The sequence below is a fragment of the Colletotrichum chrysophilum genome (genome assembly GCF_026319265.1).
Source record: "Colletotrichum chrysophilum strain AFK26 chromosome Unknown scaffold_106, whole genome shotgun sequence".
Lineage (NCBI taxonomy): Eukaryota > Fungi > Ascomycota > Sordariomycetes > Glomerellales > Glomerellaceae > Colletotrichum > Colletotrichum chrysophilum.
This window is the reverse complement of record NW_026517393.1, coordinates 145,368-162,608: the sequence shown is the minus strand read 5'-3', so window position 1 is coordinate 162,608 and position 17,241 is coordinate 145,368. Positions and strand designations below refer to the sequence as shown.

At 52.1% G+C, this 17,241-nt stretch overlaps 5 protein-coding genes across 5 annotated transcripts; 2 read left to right on the top strand and 3 right to left on the bottom strand.

The window, feature by feature from the left end:
- Positions 1-360: 360 nt before the first annotated feature.
- Positions 361-1,414, top strand: COL26b_010211 (uncharacterized protein; the record flags this gene model as incomplete). The annotated part of the gene is made up of 3 exons (XM_053182918.1): positions 361-783; positions 848-920; positions 981-1,414. 3 exons carry the CDS (start codon positions 361-363, stop codon positions 1,412-1,414), a joined length of 930 nt encoding a protein of 309 aa, XP_053033187.1.
- Positions 1,415-1,722: 308 nt separating this feature from the next.
- COL26b_010210 (uncharacterized protein) lies at positions 1,723-3,078 on the bottom strand (the record flags this gene model as incomplete). The annotated part of the gene is made up of 1 exon (XM_053182917.1): positions 1,723-3,078. The coding sequence occupies one exon, from the start codon at positions 3,076-3,078 to the stop codon at positions 1,723-1,725; it is 1,356 nt and encodes a 451-aa protein (XP_053033186.1).
- A 2,675-nt stretch (positions 3,079-5,753) lies between these two features.
- Positions 5,754-7,487, bottom strand: COL26b_010209 (uncharacterized protein; the record flags this gene model as incomplete). The annotated part of the gene is made up of 3 exons (XM_053182916.1): positions 5,754-6,629; positions 6,700-6,754; positions 6,808-7,487. The coding sequence occupies 3 exons, from the start codon at positions 7,485-7,487 to the stop codon at positions 5,754-5,756; spliced, it is 1,611 nt and encodes a 536-aa protein (XP_053033185.1).
- Positions 7,488-9,305: 1,818 nt separating this feature from the next.
- COL26b_010208 (uncharacterized protein) lies at positions 9,306-13,539 on the top strand (the record flags this gene model as incomplete). The annotated part of the gene is made up of 8 exons (XM_053182915.1): positions 9,306-9,891; positions 9,942-10,497; positions 10,549-10,883; positions 10,937-11,123; positions 11,180-11,415; positions 11,469-11,747; positions 11,798-13,025; positions 13,089-13,539. 8 exons carry the CDS (start codon positions 9,306-9,308, stop codon positions 13,537-13,539), a joined length of 3,858 nt encoding a protein of 1,285 aa, XP_053033184.1.
- A 195-nt stretch (positions 13,540-13,734) lies between these two features.
- COL26b_010207 (uncharacterized protein) lies at positions 13,735-17,208 on the bottom strand (the record flags this gene model as incomplete). The annotated part of the gene is made up of 4 exons (XM_053182914.1): positions 13,735-14,486; positions 15,348-15,521; positions 15,828-16,082; positions 16,128-17,208. 4 exons carry the CDS (start codon positions 17,206-17,208, stop codon positions 13,735-13,737), a joined length of 2,262 nt encoding a protein of 753 aa, XP_053033183.1.
- Between the last annotated feature and the right edge of the window lie 33 nt (positions 17,209-17,241).

The window sequence follows — 17,241 nt, the reverse complement described above, 5'->3', positions numbered from 1 at the left end:
CTTGATTTGGAGAAGTTCTGCCGGGGATGTTGGCGCGCTCACCCGGCCACAACGGCACAGCGGGCGACACGCCCGCCGGGTGGAGCTGGGGAAGGCAGTGCGCGGCTTCTGCGGGCGCTTAGCACCGCTGCGCTAACCTTGGAACCGGAAAGACGACCGAACCAACAACCAACATCGAGACATCCCATTGCAAGTTTCAGCACTGCCACAATTGTGCAGAAAATCACATTTATTATCACGTCGCTCCGACCGTCAACCTTTTGGGACTCTCAGTCTTTAAAACCTCTCTTCTCTTGTCTTTCTCCCCCCACGTTGAATCACCTCCCCCAGTCAAACGCCTCACTGAAACCTCCAGCTGTCATGGCCGTCACAAGTTCTTCTGAGCCTCAAGCATCTGATCCTCCTGCTGAAGCCTGGTTGGCCGAGCTTGAGGATCAGATCGCAGACGAAGAGAGCTGGGGGGACCAGAGAAACACCGAGGCCGCCTCAATCATCCTGCACATGCTCTCTTCGTTTCATGAAAAGGGATATGTGGCTGCTTTGGAAGCTGCGCTGAAGATCGGCGCCGATTATTGGGCCCGGTTCCTACCTTCAAGCCAAGATCCTCTTCGCAAGCCGTACAGGTTGGAAGACAAAGGCATGCCAGAATACCTGGCGCACCTTTATGACTTGATCTTACACCAGTCATGGCTTCTGCCGTACTATGATGAACGCCAAGACTTACTGACCAGATTCTTGGTCGAGCTGTCGCATCTGCCGAAAGTCACGTACAAGAGTGAAGGGGTATGTTTGATGCCATTAATTATGTGTTCTCGGAGGTTGTTACCAATGCTGAGAACTTGTTTAGGAAGAATATCACGCTTTCCACAACGACCCTGTGTTCGGAATAATGTGCGAAGAAGAATGGAATGGGAAATTTGGTAAGTCTCAAGGTTCCTGAAAGATTCCCGGTGGTATGCACAGCCACTAACCTACAGCAGCCTCTGACCGACCTGAGCCTGAGGACCCGAAGCAGAAACAAGCCTTCATCCGAAGGTGCGATCAATGGGTCAACTTTTCTTCTTTCCAAGCTCGCTACCATGGTGCCGAGATCTACAAGCCGTGGTCAACACACTTGAAGTATCCCAACGTCGATATCGAGTTGGCGCTGGAGAAGGACCTGCCCAAAGGAAAGCTAGCAGAATGTCGATTGTTGGTTGCATCAGAGTGGATTATCCATGCTGGAAAGGTCATCTATGCGGACATGAAGAGGATCAACAATGATTTGTGGGGGTTGGAAAGATGGAAGAGTTGGGCTGGGAAACTTGAGGAGATTCTGAAGGCTGGAGAGCAAAGTGAAGACGTCACTATCAACTTGCGAGCTGCATTGGACGAGATGATCTCCATCGACAGAGACAGTCTCGAGGGAAAATAGATCGAGAGTTGTACGAATAATCTATTCTATTTTGTCTATGTTCATCGCCGCTGTTTTAAAGCAAGTCAGCGCAAGTTTCAACATAGGTATGACAGGCGCCATGCCGCGTGTCCTTCTCCTAAATCAAGCTGGAAATTGTGAATCAAAGGTTTGATGATTTTCCCCGAGCCTAACTTATGATATTGAGCACTCATCCAAAATTGACACAGGCAACAGAACTTTATGAACAATTCTATTCTCTGGGTATAATGTTTATGATACAATGCAAAACCTCTGAGCTTCTCGTCATCAATCAGTGGTCGGCCTCTCTAGACAAAGTCAAACTCGTCGTCTAACTCTTGCGCCAATGCGACAGACCTTTCCAGAATTTCCCCCTTATCTTCATCCACAGGCTTGCCCGCCGGACCGACCATACAGCTCATGTCTGTCCTTCTAGCGCCCTTTTCCCAAGTTCCGTCGACCATTGTGTGGGTCGGCAGCCCGAACTCGTGGGCATCGATCTTTTTGTTCTTCAAAAGCCCTCCGTTGTACCAGAGCAGCCCATTCTCATCATCAACATGACCGATGACGAAGCTGCAAATCCTCTCCCTAGATTCCGACAGCTTGTCGCGGACCCAGCCAACCATGGCGCCGTAGTGCTTTTCGAACGAGTAGCTCGCCCCACTAAGCTCGAAACCAAACCACCACGACTCCTTATCGCCGTACGTCATCACATACGTAACCTCCTCGCGGACGGCGTGCGTGTTCTGCCACGCCACATGCAAGAGACCCATCAACACGTCTAAACGCGACTTGTCAATGACAACCACGCCAGAGTCGCCCTCTTCCGCGTAATCCTCTGTCCACACCAGAGACTTGTTAAGTGTCGCACTGGGCTCGCGAATTTGCGATCTCCACCACTCGTGGCGTTCCGCGAAGGCGTGCTGCCAGAGCAGGCGATCGTGGAAGAGGAGGACTCCGGTTGAAATGTAGGACGGGATGAAATAAAGCTTTTCGGGAACTTGTAGGAAGACTGAATCGGCATCCATCAAAATGACCTCTTCGAAAGGCGAGTAGAGGGCAGCGAAAGCTTTAATGGCCCAGCCTCCAGTAGCCAGCTGGACAGTTGTGTCATCAAGCACTGACAAGATATCCAAAAACTCGACGTCTTCGAAGCGTGCTTGCAGCCGTTCGCGATCAGCAGCCGGGAAATCTTCATCTCCCGCATAGACGATCTGGATCGCCAATTTGGTGTGGAGCACCTCACGAAGCGATCCGATAAGATGGGCAGCGTATCTCATGGTCGCCTTTCCCGTTGGAATGACAATGCCACGTGATCCTGGCTCGATGGAGGATCTCACATCGGTGAACGGTGTAGTGCTGTCGGGTCGTTTCGGTGAGTTCTGAATGAAGGGAAATAGGGATCCGATCGCGCTCTCGACGGCGTCCTTGACAGTCTGTTTGTCGTCTGATTCACCAGCTGAGTCAAGAAACTTGACCCATTCCCGCGCGATCTGAGTTCGTTGGCCAACATCGTAGAACTTCTCCTTGTACGGGGCACGTATGGGGGTATCTATGAAGGATCTCGCCTTCTCGATGATCGATTTCGCTTCGTTCTGCCATGCCGATGGCTTTTCTTCGGGTTGCTCAAAGACTTTCGGGGGACTTGGCGTCTGTGGTGGCATTTGTAATGGTGTTTGTAGAGAAGTAGGATGGTAGTAAGTAGACAGGAATGACACTGAGTACATAAACATGAACAGAATACAAACAGAAAGAATTGTCGTCGTCATCCGCGAGGATGACTTTGGTACGATAACCATGCTGGGCTGAACATGCCGAGAGGGAGGACCTTCAAGACGAACTCGTAGCCCAAACTCCTCTGGGTGGTGCCGGATTTTTATGAGTGATGGCCTAACTAACTACCAACACCATTCCCCTTGTGAACAATGCAAATTGAGACTGTTTGTCACCCGTCATATCCGCTTGGCACCCCAGCTAGCCCCTAGGTCCCTACGATAAACCAACTAAGCCTTGAAGCTTTGCTGTATCGTGATTTGCCGGAGACCGGTTTGGCCCACTAACAAGGACTAGGGTGAGGCGGTTGCAAACTTTCAGGGTTGCATCCTAAGCTTCAGCGCGATTCGCTGTTCAGCGACTGCGCCTCACCCTTGCAAGCGCCAACAGACCCTCACCCAAATGGCTTCAACTTCGCATGGAAGCATGTTGTTCATTTCGCTATCTTCTGAAAACTTCTCATCAGTCAGATGAGATTGCGGTCTTCATTCACTCTGACTTCTCCCAAGCGTATTACAACATCGTAGGTCCTACTCGTTCAAAGCCGCCGTTCCGGGAGACGAAGACTGTTGATGCTTGCGACATGACGATTTTGTGTTATGTGTGGCTTTGACCCCCAGCTATTCACTGCGAAGGGGTGTGTCGGTTGAACAAAGAGAATAATCTATTTCCCTCGGCCCCCAGCAAGCCAAGCTGCGCAATGCTACTTTGAACCAACAGCGCTGTAGCATCATCCCACATCTCTGGTCTATTGAAAATCATTGCTAGATCAGTGTGATGCTAACTTCAGCGCCGCTAAGCTGCCCTGGCAGGCGGAATGCAGGCCGCCGCCGTCATTCACAGTGGCTCAAGCGCCGGTCCTCCTCGCGGAGTAGGGATGGGACAAGCGGCGAACGTGCCATGGTGGCTTGCCATGGTTCAATGGCGATCCATCCTGAAAAGTGTCAAGACAGAACCAACAGGAAATTACACAGGTCAAGGACACTGCCCTGCCAGGTTTACCAGACCACATTTGCAGACATCTGATTAATCGCATGATTGCCCTGTATAACTGGCAGGAGAAAGACGGCTGCTGAACCGAAAAGCGATGATTAAAAGAATTGACGATGCTCTTTGGAGTTATGCACAGCAAACACTCAGCTGGATGTCGCGTGCCGACATTCGTTCACAGCTAGGGGCAAACGCAGGGATGAAGCGCGTAGCCAATGGACGGTTCTGCCCATCATTAACTGCTCCATAGACATGTGGAGAACATCACCAACAGCTCCTTCCCGCCGCTTATCGGTTTTGTCCGCGGTGGATCTGGCGAGTCGTTGTGACCATGGGCAGATGGTGCACCTGAATGCGCAAGACCTTACGCGGCTAGCGAGCCAAGCCCCCAGTTCTTCAATCTCGAATTCTCAGCCCCACCGCCGACAGAAAACTGCCCCCGACATGATCACAGCTCTCCCACATTCCGTTTTTAGAACCTTCGGACGGGCCGGTTAGGCGCCAAGAACTGTTTTCAATCACTCTTGGGTTACTACGGCGCTTACTTTCTCTTCTGAAGACCGGGAACACGGAATCCGCATTCTGGAAGTTGAAGATGGGGAATGAACGCCCCGAGAAGGCATCCTTGAGATACTCTGGACTCCTCGAGAAGCTAATGTGGCCAATGCGTATTGAACTGCCGGACATATTCGTCGCCGCGTGACCGGATGCTACCGGCCTTACTTCCTCAATTCGTCGCACTTGGCTTCAAGCGCATCGATATGCTCAAATTTGTGCGCATCCATCGGCATCCAGCTCACGGAAGGAATACTGAAAATCTCCCAGGCCGAAGCAGAGACCCGCATCACTCGGGCCGCTCCGGCAGTCCCCACTTTCGCCGTCTTGGCGGGCGACGGATTTAGATGCTTCATGAATAGAGATGCTTCAATGCATGACAAGCAAATACGATTGGCGTCTCTGAAAATTCCTGATCCTGATATCTCATAACTAGTGAAAGCTCTGGTATTGCAGCTTGCACATAAGTATGACTTCGGGATTCATAAGATCGCAACGCCTAGCGAGTCCGAAATGCTGTTTGCTGTGTAATCTGCTGCGTCATTGCTGTAAAATAGGATCGAACTTCAGGGCCTGGTAGGAAGCTTTCGTAGAATTCGACCATGGGGTGGCTGACTGCAGGGTATGATACTAGCTTCGACACTGCAGACGGTAGAGCCAATTCAAACCCACCACCGTCATCAGTGAATGGCATGCATGCAGATGGAAGAGTGAACAACAAATTCAAAATTGAAGAGGCCAATCTCCCGTAGGTAGAAAATGGCTGTAATTTGCAGGTCGTCGAAAGGTTCTTCAGGCGTATGGAGGCATTTCACACGCCGTGGGAGTCAGCATTCTCGTCAGCCACATACATGGAGACTCCGTGTCAAATGCTTTAGCTCATGGTGTCATGGTAAATTGTTCGTGACATACAAATATGCCATTGACCAAGACTACTGTATTATGCAGGGCATATCTAGCAACGCTCTTCCTTTGCTACAGGTTTTGTGGCAGCAGGTCGTTTCATACAATGGCAGCCAGACTAATACTCTCCTGCATACTCTTCTTCTTTGGGACTATTGCCATTGACGTACTTCCAAAGACGACTCAGCTGATACACCTTCTTGATAGTGACATCTCCATTGATACCATGGTGTTCACCATTGTGTTCATGGCCGTAGAATCCATTCTGCAGGTTCCTTAGCCTGTTGATCTGCTTAGGATCGTTGTACACATTGACCTCGGCATCCATGAACGTGTTTGGTAGAGGGGAGCCGTCGCCATTCTGCTGGACCTTCGTGAGACCCTTGTCGAGTGGGAACATATTATCAAGGTAGTGCTGGTTTAACTGGTGACCAGAACCGATGCGCTCGAACAGGGCTCCACTATACGAGTTCCACGCCTTCTCGAGTTTGTTGTTCTCCTTGATCTGCCTCTTGCTGAGGTGCTTCTTGGGTTCGGTGCGGCCGGACAGGACAGCCGCGTTCAGGTTGTAGATGACAGAGCGGTCTTGCTGATCGGCGGTCTTCTTCTTGAAGTGCATGACACCCCATCTCGACACGAAGTCAAACGAGTTGGCGTAGTGCTCGATGTGGCGGATGGCGCGATTGCGGCCATCGTGCTCGCCGTGGTCGGTCTTGAACACGCGCGGGTTGTTGAAGTGATTTGCAACATTACCGAAGGTATAGATCTCCAGCTTTTGAAGGATGTCTCGGGGATGTTGATTGATGAGCCAGTCCAAGATGATACTGCCTTCGAGCCCGCCCTGGGAGTGGAGGACCAGCACCACCTTCTCCTTTTCGGGATGCATAAGGGCCTCCGAGATCAGAGCGAAGCAGGCTCTAGTGTCGGAGGTGCCAAAGTATAAGCAACGCTCGAGGAGGCATTGAATGACATCGAAGATAATGCCGGCACGGTACTAAATGTCAGATTGAATGGGACCGTGAGGTATGACTGTCATCTTACGTCTTGTTGTGGACACCAATGACTCTGCGATGGAAGGTCAAGGAGATTCGGTCGATGTTGCTTCGCAACCAGTGTTGTCTGTGGAATCATTAGCTCCAAGCATCTAAGAACCAACATACGGGAAGACTAACCCGACTGCGACTCCGTTAAGGAAGATCCATTGCTCTTTGCTGTGCTCTTCGTCCCAAAGACTGGCTTCCGGAAAGTCGGTGGATTGGATATATCCATCGGGCATGTAGCCATTCAGCGCATAGCACACGAAGTAGTTCAAGGTGACGAAGCCAATAATGTAAGCGACGACAAGATTGAAGGAGAAGAAGGACAAGAATGGGAGCGAGATGAGAAAGGTGGACTGGGCGATGATGAGGATGAGGTGGAAGGTCATGTCATAGATGTTGGCGAAGGACGGGTAGAGCTCATCGAGGGGGCCAGAATGGAAGTATCGTTGCGCAAAAGCCTCGAATTGGCGCCTAAGACGATTGATGCTGAAGCCCTGATCATCGGTACGCTCAATGTCGAATGACCGCGTAGGCGGCTTCTCAAACAGAGGGAGGACGATGCCAAGTAGGTAAGGGATATTTCTCACGAACAAGATCGCATCGTCGCGAATGAGCTTCCATGGTGCCCCTGTGTAGTAGTCAGGCTTCCGGAGTTCGAGCTTGGCGATCCTATCCTTGATGGGGCGATGGGGGCCCTCTTTGCGGAGGAGCGATCGGAGGTCGGCGGTGGTGACCGGCCGAATGGACTCGGCGACAACCTTCTGGTTGCTCAGGTCCTTCGGGAGGGAATGATAAACATTGACTTTCGCCATTCTCGAAGAAGGTCTGTCTGGGTCGGCTCAGCTGACAAGAAAGGAACTTCAAAGCCAAGTCTTACGATAAGAATTGTGAGGCAAGTTATTTTCTTATATCATTTTCTCATGAATGTCATCTCATCATTGGCTTTGCTGCTGGCTGGAATCTTGCCGTAATGTGGCAAGCATGCAGAAGGGAGTAGACGCAGTCTTGGAATGCAGATCAAGACCTTGTTGTCTCTCACTCACATGCTGTGGTGGCTGTTTTCACGTGCTGAAGCTCTTGAAAGCCCCTTGATGTGGGCTATTCCTCGATGAAACTTTCACGCTGGCCCCCAATCTGACAGTGGCGTCAGAGATAGGGTTTCTGCGGTGTTGTAATTTTCTGCCCACCACGGCTCGTGTGAATAGTCGGGGTGCTGCTTTCTGCATCTCCAAAGTATCTTACCTCAGCAAGGGCGGGATGGCTGAGAAGTGGCATTCCAGGGTTTGCATCAAGACACCGCCCCAGACTAGTCAAAATGAGCTGAAAACTAGTTCAGGCCTCCAATCACACAAGCTGTCAAATATTGCGTGTGGTATCTCGGAATGTCGCGGCACCAGAGGCGATTCAATCAAGGGATGTTTTCCACATTCTACAGACCACTGAACGTTCAGCTCAAAATTGCTCAACTGCCAGGCCTTCAAAAATGCTGTCCCTCGATCCGCTTGCGGCCCGTCAACTAGTGTTCCCGCACGTAAACCTGTCGTCTTGCAGCCGCAGATGTGAAGTGCGCCCTGGTCGCCAATCAGGGAGCCCCCGCGGCGGTGAGACAACATTGGAGGGTCGATGCCTTATCAGTCAGTAAGGATTGCGTGTGCTGCTTTTGACCCATTTCAGCGAGAGGGAATGTTTTCTCTCCGAATCGGGAAAAGCTATAACGAGTCAATGGCCGAAGTCCTCGGGAAACGCGAGGCATCCGACTGGCCATTCGGGGAAGAAGATGTAGACACCAAGTATTCTCTGGTCGCCTACGGAACGCGGCACTGAGTGGAGATTATTCAAACACCCCAAAGTACTCAGAACACAGGCAACATGCCGCTAGTATCATAGGCCTAGGGCCCTTTCCCCGCGCCGCATAATGTTTAAAGTTGGGACATGTTCAAAACATCGTCAGTCTAGAAGTGCTTCCGGCACGAAAAACTTCACTTGCGGCTTTCTAGACGACCTGTCTCGGTTCTTCGCGAATTTGTTCTTCTTCTCGACTGCTACACAGGAAGAACCCGCTGTGTCTGAAGGGTTTGAATCACATGCCCAATGTAAGATCGGTCTCACCGAGAGCGTCGAGGAAACATGACCGTAAGCCACAAACAAATGTTTGAACGAATGGGAAGAGCCAATTCGAAAGCTGACAGAAACGGGGCGTAGTGTAGGCTATTCTCATAGCACACGAGTTACCGTGCCTCAACACCACTATCAGTGTGCTGACTGTACGTGGGATGGCTGTGAGAACCCCCCGTGCTGACGCCGAGCACAGCCTGCCGCATTCGGGAAATCCGCGAACCGGTGACTTCTCGAACATTAAGAGTCACTTTACAAGAGGCATGTGAATGAAACGTGGGAATGGAGTTCCCTTGGCGACGGTTTATGATATCGTCTCTCAACAGAATTCCCGTGTGATTGGCTATCTTGACGAGAGTCCGGGGCCGAGAGACACCCGCAGCACTCCCGTTATAAGAAGTGGATATTATCCGTGGTTTCTGTCTGCTTTGAGGCTACTCGTTCTCATCTCAACGGACGCTTGCCAGTTCCTTAGCGGTAAGTAAGTCTTAGTCTCTCGCGTGGCACCAGACACCATGGACGGCAACTCGGAGGTCAACGGCTCCAACGGCTACACCAACGGCCACTTTGAGCCGCAGCATAACGGAACACCGCAGCTGCGGGATGATCTCAGAGATCCGCAGTACGGCTACAACGATGGCAGTGACACCTTCGACCCTGTCACCGGCACGTACCCTCGCATCTCGCGCCCCGTTGAGCTGATTCGGCCCTCATACGATGTTGTTGTCATCGGCTCCGGCTATGGTGGGGCCGTTGCCGCCAGTCGAATGGCTCGAGCTGGACAGACCGTCTGTCTACTAGAGCGCGGGAAAGAGAAGTGGCCCGGAGAGTTTCCCTCTGGAATTGCGGGTGCTGCCCAAGAGCTGCATATGACCAATGCAGCAACGGACGGCGTACTCGGCAGACTTGGGAAGTTTGCCGAAGGAGGCGATCCTACCGGTCTCTACCACCTCATTGTCGGTGATGGCCAGAACGCTTTCGTCGGAAACGGTCTGGGAGGTACTAGTCTCCTGAATGCCAATGTCTTCTTGGAGGCGGACCCTGGTACAATGAGCCTACCGATTTGGCCCGAGGAACTCCGAGGCGATAACCTCAAGCCATGTAAGTTTTGGACGATGTGGATTGCTTCAAAAGAGACTAAAGTGTACCAGACTACGAGAAGGCTCGCAAAGTCTTGGAGCCGGCACAATACCCAGAGGACTACCCCAAGCTTCCCAAGTTGGAGACGCTTGAGAAGCAGGCGAAGCTCATGGGATGGGGCGATAAGTTCTACCGCGTGCCTCAAACGACCAAGTTCGTCGACGGAGACAATAGCACTGGTGTCTCGATGAAGGCATCCTCACTCACTGGCCAAGACACTACGGGTCTGAATGACGGAAGCAAGTCAACCACTCTGGTCAACTATCTCAGCGATGCCTGGAATTGGGGTGCCGAAATGTTCTGCCAGTGTGAGGTCCGTTACGTCACTGAAGCCCCGGACAGAGACGGCTACATTGTTTACTTTGCCTGGCACGGAGGCAAGCGAGCCAACTTCCAGGACATCTTTTACGAAGACCTCATGTGGGTTCATGCAAAGGAACTGGTCTGCTTCGGCGCCGGTAGTATTGGTACCACAGAGATTCTGCTTCGCAGCCAGAAGTTTGGCCTTCAAATGAGCAAAGACGTCGGCCAGGGTATGAGTGGCAACGGTGACATCTTGGCTTTCGGGTAAGAATAAGAAAGGGCCGCCTGAACACAGCAGCTACTGACCAATCTCAGTTACAACACCAATGAGTACGTCAACTCTATGGGGCGACCAGACCCACCACCGAACCGTCCTGTCGGGCCATGCATCACGGGTGTCATCGACTGCCGTGACCAAGAGAACCCCCTCGACGGCTTTGTGATTGAAGAGGGTGCCATTCCCGCCGCCTTGGCACCGTTCTACCAGACTATGCTTCAGTACCTCCCTGGTCGTGTCTTCCCGCACAATCTTTCCTTTGGTCAGAAGGCCGACCACTTGGCTGCTGCTGTGGGTGCTCGCGTCTTTGGACCTTACAACCCACAGGGGAGCACTGAGAGAACCCAGTGCTACTTGATCATGTCGCACGACAGTAAGTGAAACCCTTCCACCTCATCATTAAGACGGGACTGACTTTCTCCTCAGGCAGCCAAGCAACAATGAACTTGGTCGATGACAGGCCGCTGATCAACTTCTCTGGCGTCGGCACTTCCAAGAGAGCTACTCAGCTTGCGGGTTACCTCCAGAAGATCACCAACCTGATTGGGGGCACTTACGTTGACAGCCCATTCTATGCCGCCTTCGGAGAAAAGGAGATCACAGTCCACGCAATGTAAGAAATTTAGTGGCCCTTGTCTTGCTGAATAGCTGCTTACATAATTATTCCAGTGGCGGCGCACGCATCAGTAACGACGGTACTGGTGCTGGCGGTGGTGTCAACGACAAAGGCCAGTTGTTTAAGGGTGATGGGGAAGAGGTCCACCCTGGCCTCGTTGTTTGCGACGGCACTATTGTCCCTGCTGCTCTCGGGGTCAACCCTTTTGCGACCATCACCGCCCTCGCCGAAAGATCGATGGAGAAGATTGCCGAAGATAGGCACTTGACTATTAGGGAAGATCGCAATGGTAAGTTTTGGGCGAGTTTGTGATGATATTTCCGATATGCTAACACGTACAAGGGTCTCTCAATCTCTTCGGAAAGCCCGCACATATTCCGGAGAGCCTACGGCGTGAAGATGCTCTCCAAGTGATGAGAGTTCAAGACATCATCCAGACTGCCAGAGATGACAACACTGCCGGTATTGCCTTCACTGAGATGATGGACGGCTGGATTCATATCCGTGACAAGAACGAGACGATCAACAACTTGTCTTTCGAACACGCGACGGCCACTGCTCGCGGTCGTGGCGAGTTTGCGCGATTCTTCCTGAGCGCTCGCTCATGGAACACCCACAACCGTAAGTCAACCTGCGCCAGTTACTCGAACACAGAAGCTGACCTCGCATAGTTGTCCATGACAAGGAGCACCCGGCCACTCTCACCGGAACCTTTACCTGCCCCAAGCTCGGCGGAACCTGCATGGTCCAGGGCGGTAAATTCCAACTCTTCAATGACGACCCTCGCGCACCTGACACCACGAACCTCACGTACAACTTTACCATATCGTGCCCCAACGGCCAGAAGCTCCACTTCAACGGATACAAGGTCGTCAATCCGGATGTCACCCTCAACCCTCTCAACCTCTGGAGGGCTACTACTACCCTGTACTGCACCATCACGGAGCTTGGGACTGGTGGCATGGGAGACGAAAACAACGTTCTCGGCAAGGGTATCATCCACATTCGTCCCACCTCTTTCCTCCAGGAATGCACCACCATGGAAACTACCGGCTCAACTCTCTACTCCCGCGTTGCTTCGACTGCCAACTTCCTCGGTTACTTCACCGCCAAGGCAGCCAGTGCTTTCCTCACACCGTTTATTCCTATGCAATGGCCCAGCCTACCATTCAGCAACTACCAGAACCCCTCAAGATACACGGAGGAGATAACACTCCATGCGAGCGATCGTGTCAAAACCAAGCTCTTCTACTGGAGCCCTCAATTTTACGAGCCCTATGAGAAGCGCAACTGGGGCGAGTCGGACGCGCCCATCGTGTTCCTTATCCCCGGTGCTGCTGTTGACCAGCAGATCTTCGCCTTGCCCACAATCGAGAAGAATGCTGTCAACTACTACCGTGCGAAGGGCTTCCGAGTGTACTCGATGGTTCACCGTGTGGGCAAGACCATCGTTGCCCAGCAAAATTGGACCACATACGATGCTCGACTGGATCTCAAGGCCGCTCTCGAGGAAATTCGACGAAGACATCACATCGAGGATAGCGGAAGTGGACCATCCGTCACAACATACGTCGTTGCTCACTGCGCTGGTTCTGTTGCTCTCGCCTCAGGTCTGCTTGACGGCACAATTCCGCGCCAGTGGCTCAGTGGCGTGACTGCCTCCCAAGTCTTCATGAACCCGATGTTTGCCAAGGTCAATCAGATCAAGGCCAGCCTTCCCATCTCCATGGCGTCTATCTACAGTCTGTTCCAGGGCAACTGGTACGACTGCTCGAGCTCCTCCCAGGATGGCATCATTCAGCAGGTCATCAACCAGGCGCTCCGCTTCTACCCCGTCGGTCGTCGTGACGAGATTTGCAACTCTGTCGTTTGTCATCGTAGCTCTCTTGTATTTGGACGGTAAGAGCCCCAATTCATGATCACGCATTCCAACTTTTTCACCTGCTAACTTCGATATGCTAGCCTTTGGTCACACCAGCACCTGAATGACACCACCCATGCCCAGTTGGAGAACTTCCTCGGAGGTACCTCGATGAAGAGCCTTCGCCACCTCATGGACAGCGGTCTCGCAGGGAACGTTCTTGACTCCCGGAATGTCGAACTTACCACACAGGGGAACATTGCCCGCCTCAAGGGTCTTCCCATCTTCCTCTTCTCTGGATCTGAGAACGCAGTCTACGATCCACAGAACACCGACAAGTCCTTCACCACCCTCGGCGAGGTCAACGGCGGTATGTGCTACGAGAGGCAAGTCTTCGAAGGTCGCGGCCATCTTGATGCTTGGATGAGTCCTACTGCCCATGAGGAGGTTTACCCTCGTGTGCTTACCCACATCGAAAATGTGCGAGGAGGCAAATATGAGAAGGTGAAGTCTTACATCAAGTCTGTTACCAAGGGGAACGCTCGATGCTAAGCCTCACGCGCATGATATTAATCAACATTTCCTTTGTCCAAAGATCCGAAAAGTCTTTCTGCGTTTAGATACTCCCGAGTCGCCGCCAGACTGTAATGGTAGATGTGTTTCACACCACTTTCTTAATAATACAACTCAACTTCATTTGTTTCGCTTTACTTCCGTGGTCTCGGCAATGCCTTACGTGATGAAGCATCAACTGAATCCTTCAGAACCCTGCTTCGCCTCTAGAGGCCGTGCGCGTTCTGGTAGCACGGCTCCTCGATCGATGTCCTCCCCTTGATTAACCTCCTTCCTTCTTTCCAACCGCAGAGTCTGCTCGGGTTGATGAGGAGACTCAGATTGCTGCACCTCCCCCCCGCGATTGTCTTCATCACCCTGTTGATCTTCTTGTGGAGGTAAGAACCAGTGACCGCCTGTATATGCTGTGTCCTCAACACTCTCGACTGACTCAACGCCCATTCTTTTACCATTACTACCCGTGAGGCCTCCGTAAAAGTACCTCCGCCCAAGCTCCTTGACTTTCTTCTCCCTCTCTTCAGAGTCCAGCTTCGAAAGTCCCTCGAAGTCCTCCAGCATCCGACTCTCTGCAACGTAGTACAACGCTCCGGCGATACTGCGCGGATCGACTGGCAGCTCGGGCCATTTGATGAATAGGCTTGCCACCATGGAGGCCAACATGAGCGCAAGAATCGTAAGGCTGATGGTCGCGCAGACATTGTGGGATTTCAGAGTCTGCGTCAGGTTGTATGGCACGTTTGCGAAGAGAATCGGCAGGAATTCGGCAAGGATGGACATGAAAGCTGCCAGCATAAGAATGATGTTGCTCTCCAATATCGCCGCGTAGAGTCCGTAGAAGCCGTTCGTTGGACGAGTCAAGAGTATGGATTTCTCCGGGGGCTGGGAGCGACGACCCATGTTGTAGTAGGGGCTGATTATTGCGATACCTTGAAACGTTAGACAGGGGAATCCCAAGGCTAGTTGGGTCAACTCACTGATGAAAATAGACTCCCAGCAGAAGATAATGGTAACACCCAACGCCGCGAAAAAGAACCGAACGCCAAACGTCTGACTGTCCATGAAGTCTTTGAAAGAAGTCCGAACGCCCAGTGTGAGATGGTAGTACAATATGATGATAAATAAGGCAGCGAGGAAGAAGATGAACCCAAGTCGCCACCACCACGTAAGTGCAATGAAAGGCACCGGTTTACGGCTTTTCTTTGCAATATACCTTTGGTACGCGCCAGTGAGTTCGTCGTCTGATGGAATTGCGCCGGAAGCTGTTGCGCCTTGGAGACTCTGAGCTGAGTCGTCACCGTAGATAATGCCGTACTCGTCGCGGCCGAGTGTGTTTTTGAAGTAGCCAAAACGATATCGCTTCTCTCTCATCGCTTTTGCGCTGGCTTTGAAGTCTATTTGATGCGATCGAATGTCCGCGTTACGCGCAAGTGAGGAGATTCCCGCTATGCTCCAGGGGTTGGCATGGAGGCCTGTTTCCCAAGTCCGAAGAAAGAAGAGTAAGATGAGAAGCAAGACTATGATGAAGGCGATCAGGGCTACAAGCGCGTAGCTTGATACGGGAGAGACACCCAATTGGATGCCACAGCCCTCGATTGCTGTGATCTTGCATGTGCCATGGAGTTTCATCCCGATAGCTTCCGTCGCTAGAGGTGTAAGTAGAGACGAGCACAATATGATTAATGTTGTGATGAAAGGGACCGGATGACCCTGCAACAAACTCTCAAAGGGGGTCAAGAAGCCTTTCCAGCCATCAAATTGTAAGGTCATGCTGCTTTTCCCCAGCGAACCTCCTTTCTGTGCGAGGGCGTGGAAAGGCTGGTACAGCTTGGCGTTTAGGTCGATGATCCGGAGGGGAACCGCAATCATGACTGCAAGGATGATCGGGAGGAACTTCCCGACGAAGTAGTCACCATTTGTGAAACCAAACTTTTCGATTTCGGTTATGACTCGATCAGGGCTGTCTGTTGCTGTTGGTTTGGTCGTGGAGGTGATGAGCGTGGTGGAGGGCTTGATGGTTGACAAGCGGGTTGTGGGACTGGGCGTGGAGGTAATGGTCCTCAATGTGCCCGATAGAGAGGTGGTGAACGAAGTAGGTGTGGGGGTGGATATGATAGTACTCAAGGTGCCTCCAATGGTCGTGATTACTGTAAAGGACAGAGGCAGTGTGCCGGTCGGGGTAGTGATGATGGTCATGGTCGTCAGAGTCCCTCCCGACACCGATGTAAACGTCCGCGGTCCCGGCGTCCTTATTATGGTAGTCTCCTTACCGTCTATCGTTGTCTTGGTAGTCTCTAGAGGATCTATCGTCGTGAATACACCGGTAATGCCGCCAATCTCCGACACCAGGGTCAATGAAATGGGACTGAAGCCTGCTGTTGGCACAGAATTGATCCACAGAACGGTCGGTGTGCCATCGATTATGGTCTGTACAGCCAGTAGTACTGGTTCTTGAGTGACAGGAACGTCGACGACGGTCGCCTTTCCGTTAATCGTGGTGGCCATCTCTTTGAATGCGCCGGCCCCTGCTGGATTGAGTGTGGAAGGGACTACAACAACTGTCGGCGTACCATCCTTCGTTGTTGGGACGGCGACGAAGGCTACCTCTGGAGAAGGCGTCACTGTGATAACCATCTGGGTCGCCTGGCCTCCCTCATGTGTAACAATCGTCTGTAGGGGCGGCGTAAAGGCGACTGTGTACACTCCACCATCGCTCTTCACCATGGTTTGAGGAGTGCCCTTGTCCACAAATGTTTCGACCTTTCCGTCGTAGACGCTGGTAATGACCTGAAAGACTGGAGGCTGGGTCTGCGGCTCGTTGCCTCGGTTCCCACCTGGGGCGGTGATGAACTTGGTAATCTCGGTGGTTCCCACTGACACATAGACCTGAGGAGGGCTTGTACTTGTGACGACGGATGCGACCGTTGACGGCACGGCACTGACGATGACGGAAGTAACATCGCTTGTGCGTGGTGGCACGGTAAAAGCGGACGTCGAGGTGTACGTGATTTCTGTGGGCTCAAACGAGGTCTCCACGACTTCCGATACGGTCTTCTCGTCGTTAATGGTTTGGATACTAGTCATCGTTGGTTTGACTGGTATTATTGTCACGTGGGCGAAGCTCGTCACGCCCGATCTTGTGATGGTGCGCGGTACGCTAGTTGTGCGGACGTCGGTGTACGTTGTTACGCCTTGGGTTCCGGGTATCGTTGTTTTTCCGGTTGACGTGAAGGTCGAAGGCACATGGATGGTGACCTCGTTGGTGTATGTGGTGGTGGAACCAGGTTTGGTGATGGTTGTTGTGAATTCGCTGGTGATAACAGGCAATTTGAACCGATCGCGGCTGGTACTTAACGTGAACGACGTGATCTCGGATCCAGAAGTCGTATCGGTGATGGCCGGACCCTCTTTCCCTCGACGGCCTGTGCTTGATGAAGTTGCGTCAGCACTGCGTTCTGAGTTTGTCGACGACGCAGACTTTGACTCGTTGTCTGAACTGCTTGTTGTTCCTGTCTTGGCGGTTGTGGAGCTGGATTCTGGACCTGTCGATACAATGCTGTCTTTCGAATTGATAGAGGATGTAGTTTGTGTCTCAGAAGCAGTGCTTGTGGTCTCCACCATAGTCTTCGATGAGAATGATGTCGAGTCCATTGGCTCCGGAGCCGTAGTGGTAATAGGGTTCTT